The 14,730-nt window shown below is 40.4% G+C and overlaps 1 protein-coding gene across 15 annotated transcripts in view; it reads left to right on the forward strand.

Moving 5' to 3' along the window:
- LOC121459396 (GATOR complex protein DEPDC5) overlaps positions 1-14,730 on the forward strand; it is a 124,494-nt gene that overhangs the window by 14,869 nt on the left and 94,895 nt on the right. For all 15 annotated transcript variants that reach the window (XM_041669107.1, XM_041669106.1, XM_041669121.1 and 12 more), the window contains 7 exons: positions 102-185; positions 1,822-1,871; positions 4,610-4,679; positions 7,317-7,395; positions 9,864-9,925; positions 13,038-13,107; positions 14,010-14,082. In XM_041669107.1, the coding sequence (XP_041525041.1) occupies positions 102-185; positions 1,822-1,871; positions 4,610-4,679; positions 7,317-7,395; positions 9,864-9,925; positions 13,038-13,107; positions 14,010-14,082 (488 nt within the window). The remainder of the gene's footprint in view (positions 1-101; positions 186-1,821; positions 1,872-4,609; positions 4,680-7,316; positions 7,396-9,863; positions 9,926-13,037; positions 13,108-14,009; positions 14,083-14,730) is intronic.

The raw sequence follows: 14,730 nt of genomic DNA on the forward strand, positions 1-14,730 counted from the left end.
AAAGGTTTTGTTTTTTTGCACTTTTTTTTCAGTGTGTGGATATCATATTTTGACTATAAAGTGTGACAAAGGAATACAAAAGTGTGATTATCCTCTTTTAGGATGTGACTCTTGACCTAGTGGAATTGACTTTTAAGGATCAGTACATTGGCCGTGGGGATATGTGGCGACTGAAGAAGAGTTTGGTAAGATATGGTCTTTTAAAAACCAGCATATTGTCTTTTCTGTGACATGGATTGTCCTTGTTTATCATATAAATTTAGAGCCATTCAAATACCTTCTTATTCTAGCATCCACAAGTAGTTACTGTACATATTTGGCTATATCCTTTTCTATTTTCTTTTTTATTTTTGTGTGTATGGCTATATGCATACCTAGTGCTTTTACCAGTCAGAAGAGCATAGTGAATCCTCTAGAACGGGAGTTACAGACTGAGCTTCCCTGTGAGTGCTGGGAACCAAACCTGGTTCCTCTGTAAGAGCACTCTTTCAACCCCATCCCCACTCCTCATCCCGCTTTTGAGAAGGGTCTCAGTATGTGGACTTGGCTGGCCTAGAACATGCTGTGTAATCAATGCTACCCTGGAACTGACAATTCTGCCTCTGCCTTCTGAGTGTTGGAACCAAAGACATGTACCATCAGACCCACTTACTTATTTTTATTGAACCTTTTCTATTTATTTATTTATTTATTTATTTTTTAAAAAATATTTATTTATTATGTATACAATATTCTGTGTGTAAGCCTGCAGGCCAGAAGAAGGCACCAGACCCCATTATAGATGGTTGTGAGCCACCATGTGGTTGCTGGGAATTGAACTCAGGACCTTTGGAAGAGCAGGCAATGCTCTTAACCTCTGAGCCATCTCTCCAGCCCGAACCTTTTCTATTTAAAATGCCTACTTCATCAGAATTGTAACCCTGTACTGAAAACTCTTTAGTATTTTTTTTTTTTTTTTTTTTTTTTTTGCAAGACAAAGTTTCTCTGTGTAGCTTTGGAGTCTGTCCTGGAACCAAGCTGGCCTCAAACTCACTGAGATCCACCTGTCTCTACCTCCCGAATGCTGGGATTAGGGCGTGCACCACCATGCCCAGCATTTTGTTGTTGGAGGAGATTTTAAAGCCAAGAGGAGCTCTTGTGTGTGACTTTCTTTTTTTTTTTTTTAAATTTATTTATTTATTAAAGATTTCTGTCTCTTCCCCGCCACCGCCTCCCATTTCCCTCCCCCTCCCCCAATTAAGTCCTCCCCCCTCAGCCCGAAAAGCAATCAGGGTTCCCTGTCCTGTGGGAAGTCCAAGGAACCTCCACCTCCATCCAGGTCTAGTAAGTTGAGCATCCAAACTGCCTAGGCTCCCACAAAGCCAGTGCGTGCAGTAGGATCAGAAACCCATTGCCATTGTTCTTGAGTTCTCAGTAGTCCTCATTGTCCTCTATGTTCAGAGAGTCCGGTTTTATCCCAGGCTTTTCCAGACCCAGGCCAGCTGGTCTTGGTGAGTTCCCAGTAGAACATCCCCATTGTCTCAGTGTGTGGGTGCACCCCTCGCGGTCCTGAGTTCCTTGCTCGTGCTCTATCTCCTTCTGCTCCTGCTCACTCATATTTGGTTTATAGCCATAAACCAAGGACATTGAGCCTATAATTAGTGATCCTAGAGAAGCTAAATAAGGAGAACCCAAAGAAAAACATCTAGGCATCCTCCTGAATATTAACCTTCAGCAAGCGATGAAAGGAGACAGAAACAGAGACCCACATTGGAGCACAGGACTGTGTGTGACTTTCTGTGGCCCGATGGGTTGAGTCCTTTTGTTTTCTCCTTCCCTTAGGTGAGCACCTGTGCCTATATCACTCAGAAAGTGGAATTTGCTGGCATCAGGTAAGTATCGTGGCATTCTCGGCTTACTGGATGGTAAACAGAAGTGGGCTTTAGTGCAGGAAGTCAGCTGAATAAGACACCTGAGGCCCGTGGGAATCTGCAGTAAAGGGCACAAGTGTTGCACATGCTAACCTGCACGATACAAGTGAAGAAGAACCAAAGTGCGTGATGGCAGTTTTAGGATTGTTTTTGTAATGTTGGGACCTGGTTTCGCGTAGCCAGGCTGGCGTCAGTTTCAGTGTCGTCGGCTTTTGGCCCCTGAGCCTTCTGCTCTCACTTCTCTAGTGCTAGGAGATAGGCGCTGGCCCCACACCTGGCTGCTTTCAGAATTACTGCTGTAACACGAGGTGCGAATTACATAATTTAGAAGTGGAACTGTTAACATGTTATCACACCTTCGGTCTTACAGATTAGGATACTTGTTTACAGGTATAGAACAACCAGCACAGTATTGTCACGCGTTGCTCTTCTACCTGGGCTGCTTCACTATCACTGTATTTAAAATGGTTTCTGTATCTTAGTAAAAGAGACTTTTCAAATCTCTCCCCCATGTTTTTTTTCAGTACTAGAGTTGGAACCCAGGGCCTCATGTATACTAGTCAATCACGTACCCCCCAACAGCTCCAGCCCTGGAACACTCCCTGCCTACTGTTGCCGTTTCTTTACTGTCTTATTTGTTTTGTGGTGGGAATGGCCGCACACATGCTGGGAAAGTACTCTGCCACAAATCTTCATTCCCATTTTTTAATTTATTTTTATTTTTTGGATACAGAGTATTACATTAGCCTAGATTAGCTTGGAACTCACGATGTAGTCTATGTTTGCTATATATAGTGCTTGTGCATTTACAGCTCAGTGTAAGCAATATTGTAATGATTCCATGATATTCTGCTGTACGGATATACCAGTTTATTTTAATTAGTTGGCTATTTTTTTAAATTATTTTTTAAGTTTAGTTTGTCTGTGTGTTTTCCCTGCATTTGTGTATGTGTACCATATGCACACTGGTGCTCCCAGAAGTCAAAAGATTTCTGGGAACTGGAGATATGGATAGTTGTGAGCCACCACATGGGTACTGGGACCTGAGCCCAGGTCCTCTGTAAGAGCAACAAGTGCTCTTAACTGCTGAGTTTTCTTTCCAACCTCAGTTTCCTTTTTTTTTTTTTTTTCTGTTTTGCAAGACAGGGTTTCTCTGTGTAACAGAGCTGTTCTGGAACTTGCTCTGTAGACCAGACTCTCTTTGAACTCAGAGAGATCTGCTTGCCTCTGCCTCCCAAGCGCTGGGATTAAAGGCATGTGCCACCAGTCACCCTCCTATCTGAAGGACTCTTAATCCCTACTCATACATACTTGCATATCCAATTGTATTGTTGCTGTAGTCAGTAGCTAAGAAATGGAGTCATCTTATATGTCTATCAACAGATGAATGACTAAAGAAAATAGCATACATACCTAATGGGATTTTGATGGAACCACTAAAAATAAAATTGCCAAGTGATGGTGGCACATGCCGTAATCTCATCACTTGGTAGGCAGAAGCATGTGGATTTCTGTGAGATCAAGGCCAGCCTGGTCTACAGTGTGACTTCTAGGATAACCAAGGCTACACAAAGAAACCCTGTTTCTAAAAACCAAACCAAACAAACAAAATAATGAGATAAAATCATGACATTTTGCAGGAAATACATGAACTCAGATAACTTTATGTAAAGCAAAACAAGCTAGACTTAGAAGGACAAGTACAGTGTCTCAGTCACAGAAACTGTTTGAGTGTGTATTTGTAAATCATGAAACTAGGAAGGGGAACCATGAAAGTAGAAGAAAGGAACTGCTGGGCAGGGTGGCGCACGCCTTTAATCACAGCACTTGAGAATCAGAGGCAGGTGGATGTCTGTGAGTTCCAGGACACCCTGGTCTACAGAGTGAGTTACAGGTCAGCCAGGGCTACATTAAGAAATCTTGTCTTGAAAAACCCCAAAAAACAGAAGAAAAAAAAAAAAGCCAGTTGTTATTGACACTTGTTTTGTTTTGTTTTTTTTTTTTTTTTTTTGGTTTTTCGAGACAGGGTTTCTCTGTGGTTTTGGAGCCTGTCCTGGAACTAGCTCTTGTAGACCAGGCTGGTCTCGAACTCACAGAGATCCGCCTGCCTCTGCCTCCCGAGTGCTGGGATTAAAGGCGTGCGCCACCACCGCCCGGCCTTGACACTTGTTTTTTTTTTTTTTTTAAATATTTATTTATTTATTATGTATACAATGTTCTGTCTGTGTGTATCCCTGCAGGCCAGGAGAGGGCACCAGACCTCATTACAGATGGTTGTGAGCCACCATGTGGTTGCCGGGAATTGAACTCAGGACCCTTGGAAGAGCAGGCAATGCTCTTAACCACTGAGCCACCTCTCCAGCCCGACACTTGTTTTTTGAGGATTGGTCAAAACTATAAAATCTGTACTCAGATAATTTGTGTATTATTTCTGAGGGTCTCTGTGCTCTAGAGGCCCAGTTTCTAGACCTGTTTGTTTTCTGTGGACTCCTGTTGTGTGTGTTCAGGACCCCGAAAGCTGCTTATCGTAGATAAGTTGCTCATGGAGCTCTCTTTGGAGAGATATAACTGATCAGACGTTTGAGTGCATGTGAACCTAGATGACAGACACAGGAGGCTAGCTCATACCACTTAGAAGACAGCGAGCGAGCCACCTGAAGAGAGTGGTAACAATAACTTGTATGTGTATCTCCTTTCAGAGCGCAGGCTGGTGAGCTCTGGGTCAAGAATGAGAAGGTCATGTGTGGTTACATCAGTGAAGAGACCAGGGTAAGATTACAGAGTGACCTTTTTGGTTTCATTTCCTTATGCCATATTTCTGTGTGTATGAGTGTTTTGCCTGTCACATACATATGTGTGTACCATGTACATGCCCATGGAGACCAGAAGAAGTCATTGGATCTCCTAGTACTGGAGTTAAAGACAGTTGTGAGCCTTGATGTGGGTGCTGAGAACTTGACCTGGGTCATCTGCAAGAGCATCAGGTGCTTTAACTACTGCGTCATTTCTCCAGCCTCTGCTTCTGGTTTTTTGAAGTAGGGTTTCATGTAGTCCATGCTGGCTATGTACCCAAGGATCACCTTTAATTCCCAACAGTCCTGTCCCCACATTCCATGTGCTGGGATTGTAAACACATGCCCCCCCAACACACACACTCAGTCTTGTATAGTATTGGGTATCAGAGCTTCTTGAATGCTGGACAGGTAGTTCACCACTGGGCATTCTGTCAGCTAAGTGAAAGAACGCATGGGTAAAGCTCGCCCTTAGAAGTACCACTTTGCCGGGCGCATGCTTTTAATCCCAGCACTAGGGAGGCAGATGCAGGCAGATCTCTGGTTTACACAGCGAGTTCTAGGACAGCTAGGACTGCTACACAGAGAAACCCTGTCTCAAAAAACCAAAAGGAAAAAAAGGACCAAGTACCACTTCATAGTTAAGAGAATTCTTTTAATAAAAACCCCAACCCCAAGATTTACTCCAAGTAGTAATGTTTTGTTTGATTTTTTACACAGGATTTTGCTATTTAGCCCATGTTGTCTTTGAACTGACTGTATTCCTGCCTCACTTTCCTGAGTTACAGGATTACAGGCATTAGCCACCATATCAGAGTTTGCTCTGTTTATTGTTATTTTTGTTAAAACTTTGTATAATGGGGCTGGAAAGATGGCCCAGTGATTAAGAGCACCCTGACTGTTCTTCTAGGGGACCTGGGTTCATTCCCAGTACCCACATGGCAGCGAGCAACTGTATGTAACTCCAAGATCTGACATCTTCACACAGACAAACATGCAGACAAAACAGCAATGCAAGTAAAAATAAATAATTTATTTAAAAAAATTTTTGTGTAATGTATTTTGTTTTGCTTCAAGACAGATTATATACTATATTTTGATCAGGTTTCTCTGCCTCCCTCAAGTCTTTCCAAACCATCTCACCTCCCTGTCTGCCAACTTTATATTCTTTCTCTCTCTCAAAAACAAAAATGAAAATCAAAATGATGAAAAAAATCAATAAGACAAAAAAAAAAGCCCAAACAAAACTAAACAAAAAGCACTCACACAAAACATAGAATTTGTTTTGTGCTGGTCCATGGTCCACTACTACTGGGCATGGATCCTTCCCTGGAATATGGTTGATATACCTGTTAAACTTCATTGGAGGAAACTGATTTTCCCATTGCGAGTAGATATCAATTGCAAATAACTTGTTGGTTAGGGGTGGGACCATGTCCACTTTCACCTTGCATTGCTGGGATCCTGGCTTGCTTGAGCCTGTACAGACTTTTACAGGTCTTCTGTGTGCTGCTACAATCTCTGTGAGCTCATGTGTGTATTGGTGCTGTTGTATCTGAAAGACACGATTTCCTTGGAATCATCCACCACATCTGGCTCTTGTAATCTTTCCACTTCTTCCGAATAGGTCCTGAGCTCTAAGGGAAGGGGCTGATGAAGGCATCCCATTTAAGACTGCTCCAGAGTCTCTCACTCTTTGCACATTGTCTAGTTGTAGGTCTCTGTTAATGCCTATCTACTGCAAGAAACATCTCTGATGAGGATTGGTGAGCTTGTTAACTGTGGATATAGCAGTGTATCATCAAGAGTCATTTTATTCCTGTGTTCCTTTTGTAGAATAATAATAGTTTTTTCCATAGGCCAATGACATATCTAGTTGCAGGATCCTGGCCACTTTAGTGATGTCAGGTATGGGTTCTATCTCATGTAGTGGTCCTTAAACAAAACAAAAAGCCCCCCTCCCGTGGTAGTTGGTTGTTCCTATAACATTGTGCCACTATTGACTAGAATATTTTGTATGCAGGTTGCTGTTATAGGTTATAGAACTTGTAGATGTTAGCTTTTAAGTTTTCAATATGTGTGCACTTTTTTGCCATTTTGTTGTTGTTGTTTTTCAAGACAGGGTTTCTTTGAATAACAGCTCTGGTTGTCCTGGAACTTGTTTTGTAGACCAGGCTGGCTTCGAACTTGGAGATCTGATTGCCTCTGCCTCCCAAGTGCTGGGATTAAAGGTGTGCGCCATGTCCTGGCATGTACACTATTTTTAATTGCATAATTAACTCACTAAGTAAGTTATTACATAACTTAGTGAGATGGCTTAGTGAGTAAAGGTGCTTACCACCAACCCTGATAACCCGAGTCTGAGTTCCTGAGACCTACATAGTGGAAGGGGAGGACTGACTCTGCAAGTTGTTCTCTGACCTCCACGTGTGTTCACTACATGGATACATACATACATACCACACATTCTCTCTCTCTAAATAGTAACGACTAAATATAGGCAGATATGTTGAGTGTATTACTATGTGGCAGACTCTGACACCCTATTCATTCTGTAGAACTGAAATTGGATATGAATCATTTGCTTTTTAATGCAATTATGTTTTTGTTACAGGTGGTGTTCCGTTCTACGTCGGCTATGGTTTACATATTTATTCAGATGAGCTGTGAAATGTGGGATTTTGATATTTATGGTACTGTTCCCTAAGTACTGATTGTAACTGCCACTGGAGAAAATTTTTTGGTTTCCCCCAAGTCTGTATCATTTTATAGTAAGCATTTGAAGTTCTCTAAAGATGTGTCCTGCTTTCTTGACAAACCTCTTTAGTTCTCTTTTATTATCATTTTTCATTGTTCTTTCTATTACTGTTTGTTTTTTGAGAAAAGGTCTCATATAGGTGAGGATGGCCTTGAACTTCCCATTCTCCTGCTTCAGTCCCCCAAGTGCTATGATTAAAGGTGTTCATGTCTCTGCCCAGTTTATGCTGTGCGGTGGAGACCAAACCTGGAGTCAGTGTATGCTAAACAAGCCCTTTACCTAACAGAGATACAGCTTAGGGGTGGAGGTGCATGCTTAATCCCAGCACTCAGGAGACAGAGGCATGTTGATTTCTGTGAGTTAAAGACCAGTCTGGCCAGGCGGTGGTGGGCGCACACCTTTAATCCCAGCACTTGGGAGGCAGAGGCAGGCGGATCTCTGTGAGTTCGAGACCAGCCTGGTCTACAAGAGCTAGTTCCAGGAGAGGCTCCAAAACCACAGAGAAACCCTGTCTCGAAAAACCAAAAAAAAAAAAAAAAAAAAAAAAAAAAAAGACCAGCCTGGTCTACACAGCAAATTCCTGTCAGAGCTAGATAGTGAGACCCTATAGCCAAGAATAACCTTGAACTGATTCTCCTTCTACCTCCAAAGTGCTGTGATTTCAAGAATGTACTGCCTTGCACAGTTCTTCGCTATTTTATTTTTTTTAGACATTTTTCTTTTTTAATATGTTGTGTGTTCATGTATGCCCACATTCCCAGATGAAGGTCAGAGGACAGCTTTGTAGAGGGTCTGTTCTTTTTTGATTTCATGCATAGATTCTAGGGAACAAATGCTTTTATCCACGGAGCCATCTTACTAGTTCTTCTATTTTATTTATATAAACTGCGTAGATATCTGGAAAGACAGATGCAGAAGCAGAATATGAATTCCAGGAAGTGCCGTAAAGTATTAATGAAAATCCTGAATTCTCAGAGCTTCACTTCTAGTATGATTAGGTACCACCAATTTCTTTTTCTACTTTCTATGCTTTCATAGGATCTTGCTCTATAACCCAGACTGTCTTCAAATTCACAATCTTTCTACCCTATGAGCAGGCATTTACTAACTACCCTCAACTTGGTGTCTTTCACTTAGTTCTCTATCAAACACAGAAAAACAAGTTTGCTTCAGCTTCATTGTCTTTGAATTATGACATAATGAGCAGAGAATGCTAAAACTACTATGAGGTACCGGTGCTGTGACTGCCCCACCAGTTTCATGATTTGCACAGTTCAAATTTTTATTGCAAATTAGTGCTTGCTGTGCATCAGTGAGGAAATTATGGCTAGGAGGAACTACAATGAATGCCTAGGGTTTACTAAATCATTTTGTTGTTGAACTTCCATTACTTGGAGAGAGAGAGGGAGAGAGAGAGAGAGAAGGAGAGAAAGAGAGAGAGAGCGAGAGAGCGAGAGCATGTGTACCTACATCTTTCAGGAATCAGTTTTCTTTTTTTTTTAATATTTATTTATTATGTATACAACATTCTGTCTGTGTGTGTGCCTGCAGGCCAGAAGAGGGCACCAGACCCCATTACAGATGGTTGTGAGCCACCATGTGGTTTCTGGGAATTGAACTCAGGACCTTTGGAAGAGCAGGCAATGTTCTTACCCGCTGAGCCATATCTCCAGCCCATCAGTTTTCTTTCTCTTGTGGAGGGTCTGGGGAATCAAACACAGGTCATTAGGTTTGGCACACCCCCCCCCCCCCCAATTATCTTCTAAGACACTTTAAGCATGGCTATAAAAGTCATCATATTTGGAGTTTAGAAATACACAACATATTAACCAGTCATCTTCCTTTTTAAACATTTGGAGTTTACCTTGAAGCTGAGACTCTGTAATTATGAGATTTGACTGTACTTTCTGTGCTAATGAATGAAGCACTGAACCTCCATAATTAAATTTAATTTGATAGAATTGAGGATGTAACCCAATGGTAGGGTTTTGTCTAGTTTGTCTAGTGTATGCAAGCAGCCCCCTCCTTCATTTATTTTTCACTTTGTCCTTTTGCTCCCCCCCCTTTTTTTGAGACTGGGTCTCAATATGTAACCCTGGCTGGCTAGAACTTGCTTTGTAGACCACGCTGGCCTTGAATTTACAGAGATCCGCCTGCCCCTGCCTCCAGTGCTGGGATTAAAGGTGTGTGTCACCACATTTATACTCTACCTTTACTATCTTTATATATACATATGAAAATATACACATAGAATATAGATATAAATAAGTATATATTTATATAGCTGATCCCATTGTTTTCTATTTGATCTGATTCCTTTACTGTATTTAGAAGAGATAGTTCAAGCCAAAAATGAATAGGAAAAATATGACATCCTCACCCTTTTCTCCCTGTTTGTTTCAGGGGATTTGTACTTTGAGAAAGCTGTGAATGGTTTCCTTGCTGACCTGTTTACTAAGTGGAAGGTATGTATTTTTCTACATTATAATCTAAGTAGATAGCACTCATTAGATTTTTAATTTTTCAGTTTTTCTTTATTTTGTATTTTTTTCTTTTTTTCTTTTTTTTTTTTGATTTTTTGAGACAGGGTTTCTCCGTAGCTCTTGGTTCCTGTCCTGGAACTAGCTCTTGTAGACCAGGCTGGCCTCGAACTCCGAGAGATCCGCCTGCCTCTGCCTCCCGAGTGCTGGGATTAAAGGCGTGTGCTACCACCTGGCTTAATGTTGAGTTTTCTGAATGCAGTTTTTTCTATTTGCCTTATCTTGAGCTACTTTAGCTGAAATGTGGACTTGAGATTTAAGTTATGCTAATCACCTCAACATAATAAACAGTATTTATGAAAAACAACAAAGCTGACTTTACAGATCGCACTCAGTGGTGAAAGACTGAAAACTTTTTCCTAAGATCAGTATTATGGATGCTTTCTTTGCTACTCTAGGCACCCACATATAAATAGAAGTAAATCTTAAAAAAAAAAAAATAGGGTAGGAGGCTAGAGACATGGCTAAGTGTTTAAAAGTACTGACTGCTCTTCCGGAAGCCCTGTATTTGAGTCTCAGTACCTATGGGGATAACCTACAACTGTCTGTGATTCCAGTCCTGGGGGATCTGATACATTGTTTTGGCAAAGACTCAGCACACATGTGGTGCACAGACATACATACTGACAAAATACCTATACCTATAAAAATAAAAATAAAGGAAAAAAAAAGAAATCAGTGACTGGAGAGAGAGCTATCTCAGTGCTTACGAGCACTGCTTGTGTTTGTATAGGAGCTGCCTTTGGTTCTCAGGACCCACGTGTATGGTACATGTGCATTTAGAAAACTCAACATTCAGCCAGGCAAAACACTCATACACACTAGACAGACAGACAGACAGACAGATAAAATTCCTGATGTTTTTTGATTGGGATCTTGGTAAAGCTATATTGGAACTATAGTTATAAAACTATAACTCTCAAATAGTTGGAATTACAGGCATGGCCCACCATGTCTGGTCTTAATAGGGTTAAAATGACAATGCAGACAATGAGATTACATGCTTGTAATCTCAGGATTTGGGAGGCAGAAGTCTCAAAATGACAAGACCAAAATAAAATATGTACAGAGCAGTTTGCAACATAGTGTGTCTGTGTCAAATTCCTTTACACATTTTTTTATAGAAATAAAAATCTGATCCTCAAGTTTCTATGTAATTGTAAGAAATTTGGAATGAACAGCCTTGTAAAAGGATAAAGAATTTGATTTCTCCTTGTAGACAGCAAAATAGTGCTAGTGTGATACTGGCATTAGAATAGACATAGATCAATATAATTGAATTAAAGTCCATGTACTACTCATACATCTGCAGTCTGGTGCTTTTAGACAAGGATAATGAAGTCCATTTGAGGGGAAAAATACTCTATGCATTTTGGGACAACTGAATATTTATATGAAAAAGAATGTATTTGGGCCGGGTGGTGGTGGTGCATGCTTTTTTTTTGTTTTTTTTTTTTTTGTTCTTTTTTGGTTTTTCGAGATAGGGTTTCTCTGTAGCTTTGGAGCCTGTCCTGGAACTAGCTCTGTCTGTAGACCAGGCTGGCCTCGAACTCACAGAGATCCGCCTGCCTCCTGGCTTGGCACATGCTTTTAATCCCAGCACTCGGGAGGCAGAGGCAGGCAGAACTCTGAGTTTGAGGCCAGCCTGGTCTACAGAGCTAGTTTCAGGACAGCCAGAGCTGTTATACCAAGAAATCGTGTCTCAAAAAACAATGCAAAACAAAGAAGATAAATTGAACTTTTTACAATTAAAGTCTTAGGAAACTAGGGCTATAGCTCACTTGACCTTTCTATCAATGAAAACATCATCCTGACATATACAGTATTTAACGTCACAGAGTTTGGAGTAAAACAAAATTAGTTTAAAATTAGGGGTCTCTTCCAATTAGCTTTTTGGTCATAGATAGCCTTGGTTTTCTGCAAAGTGGAGATGATAGTAGTCTCTATCTCCTTTCCACAGGAGTTGAGAGACTCTCTGCTCTCTGTAAAAAGTGTCTCTGTGACACTTTTATGTCCATCAAAGTTGGATAAGGATGCTTGATTTGGGGGATGTGAAGTCCAGTCCCCAGTTGGTGCCTCAGATCTGCTTTTCCCCAGCAGTGTACTTCCTGTACTTTGACTTGTACTCAGGAATTTCTATCCACTTGCAATATATCCAAGGAAAAATGAAAGGTGGCATATGGTACATTAAGTTGTATTCTTTTATGTCAAGTGCTGAATTGTGTTAGTGTGGTTGAGAGAGATGAGGTTGAGTCCTGCAAGAACTGAAACAAGTTTGTTGGCTCAGTAAACAAGCTACATGTCATGTCCACCAGTAATTACCCTGTTCCCAGGATTTTGATCTCAAGACTTCATGGAAATTTATTCTTACTAGCTCCCATCTGCATCCAAAAGGTAATTTGTGATTTTGGCTTGCATTCCTTCCTCTTCCCAAAGCTTCTGGGCCTCATCCGGTGATGTGTAGGGACATCTTTGGTTCTTTAAATGACCACTATAGGCACTGTTATTTTTCCTTAAACTTGCAGTTCTAATAAATTAAAAGTGGATAGGGATATAATCAAGCTCTAACATTCAGTTGGTCAGGTTTATGTCAAATCAAGAATTGGGTGACAGGACCCTTTCTTTTTGTAGCTTTCCAAGCATTTTTGTACATCCTTAGAACTTAAAGTAACCTACCTGAAATTACACGGTGGTAAGCTTAAGAGCCAGAATTGAGAACAAGTCTTTTACTGTTGTTGTTTATTTGTTTTTGTTTTTTTGAGATAGGGTTTCTCTGTGTAGCCTTGGAACCTATCCTGGAACCCGCTCCGTAGATCAGGCTGGCCTCGAACTCAGAGAGCGCGTCTCTGCCTCTGAGTGCTGGGATTAAAGGACCACAACCTGGCGAGAACAAATCTTTTGGCAGCAAGTGTTCTGTTCTCTTCCCAGTGCTCAGCCACTAAGCCTCTTAGGATTGCAGATATTAGTGTGTATAGGTTGCTTTACAGTGAAGGAAATAGAATAAACTTGTACCTCCTTTTTCTGTGTTCATGCCTAGGAGAAGAACTGTAGTCACGAAGTGACTGTGGTCCTGTTTTCTAGAACTTTTTATGATGCAAAATCTATTGGTGAGTAAATTTTTCTCATATATTATATATATTTGTTTGAAAATTTAAACAATTTTGGTAGACCTTTTTAACGCACTATATTTTGATTACACTTTAAAATTTTATTTGTATTTATTTATTTGTTTGTTATTTCTTCTGTTTTGTTTTTTCCCCCTTGAGGCAGGGACTTACTATATTCTGTCTGTTCTGGGACTCACTATATAATCAGGCTAGCCTCAAGCTCACAGAGATCTTCTGCCTGTGCCTCCCAAGTGCTGGGAGGTATATGCCATTAAGACAGCTAAATTTTTCATTTCTTAATAGACAGGGTATTGTTATATTTTTCAGGCTGGCCATGAACTTCTGGTTTAAAACAAACCTCCTACCTGAGGCTCCTGAATAGCCAGACTGCCAGTACACGCCCCTACAACCAGTTTCTTCCAGTTATTTTCTGTTAGGTCCCTCACCTTCTTCTCAAACAATTAATTTTCATCTTCTTTGCTTTTGTACTTTTTGTCTTTCCGATCTTTGCTAGGGGGGATCCCAAGTAAAATGGAAAATAATAATACATCTTAATTTATATAAGATAGGTGGATTGTGACCACCTAAAACCCACATAACAGATATACAATTATCTTCGTTTACTTGTTTATTTACTTCCTTTTTTTTGTTTTGTTTTTTGTTTTTTTTTGAGACAGGGTCTTATTGTGTAGCTCTGGCCTTCCTAGAACACTTTGTGTAGACCAGGCTGGCCTCAGACCCAGAGAGATCCACCTGCCTCTGCCTCCCAAGTGCTGGGATTAAAGGCATGTGCCACCACTCCTGGCTTACATTTTGATGATGTGGATCTTCAACCCAAAAGAGGAATCCAGCAACACTGTACAATTCAATTTTCAATATGATTTGAATTTTCTGTATTTCAGATGAATTTCCTGAAATAAACCGAGCTTCAATTCAACAGGATCACAAAGGGAGATTCTATGAGGACTTTTACAAGTATGTTTTGGTGCTTTGCTGTGTCTTTATTGGTTGTTTCTTCTTAACTTAAAAAACTTTTTTAAGATTTCATCATTTTTATTCTTGTATTTTTCAAATTCTGTGATAGAGGATACCATATTGTGTTTAGAATTTTTACTTGTTTTTGTTGTTTTGAACAGTCTCGCTATTTAGCTTTGGTTAATCTAAAACTCACTATATAGACCATACTAGTTTTGAACTTGTAACATTCCTTGTTTCTGCCTACAAGGTGCTGGGGTTGTTGTTGCGAACCATCACAGCTTCCAAATTATTATTATTTTTTTAATTGTAAAGTATTTTAGTGTTCAAAGGTAATACTAAGTGAGTAGGTAACTAAAAACCCTGGATGTCCACTGTCTGAATTTGCAGGTAATATCTTTTTTTTTTCCGTTTATTTATTTATTAAAGATTTCTGTCTCTTCCCGGCCACCGCCTCCCATTTTCCTCCCCCTCTCCCAATCAAGTCCCCCTCCCTCGTCAGCCCAAAGAACGATCAGGGTTCCCTTGCAGGTAATATTTTGCCATATTTGTTTTCTCTGCTTTGACTAGATTTTAGCTTACATTATACCTCTTACAATATTTTATTCCTATGCATAATAAGATCATTTTATATAAAACCATAATGTC

Source organism: Microtus oregoni, unplaced genomic scaffold (genome assembly GCF_018167655.1).
Source record: "Microtus oregoni isolate MIOR12 unplaced genomic scaffold, Mior012 000019F_ref0000042, whole genome shotgun sequence".
Taxonomy (NCBI): domain Eukaryota; kingdom Metazoa; phylum Chordata; class Mammalia; order Rodentia; family Cricetidae; genus Microtus; species Microtus oregoni.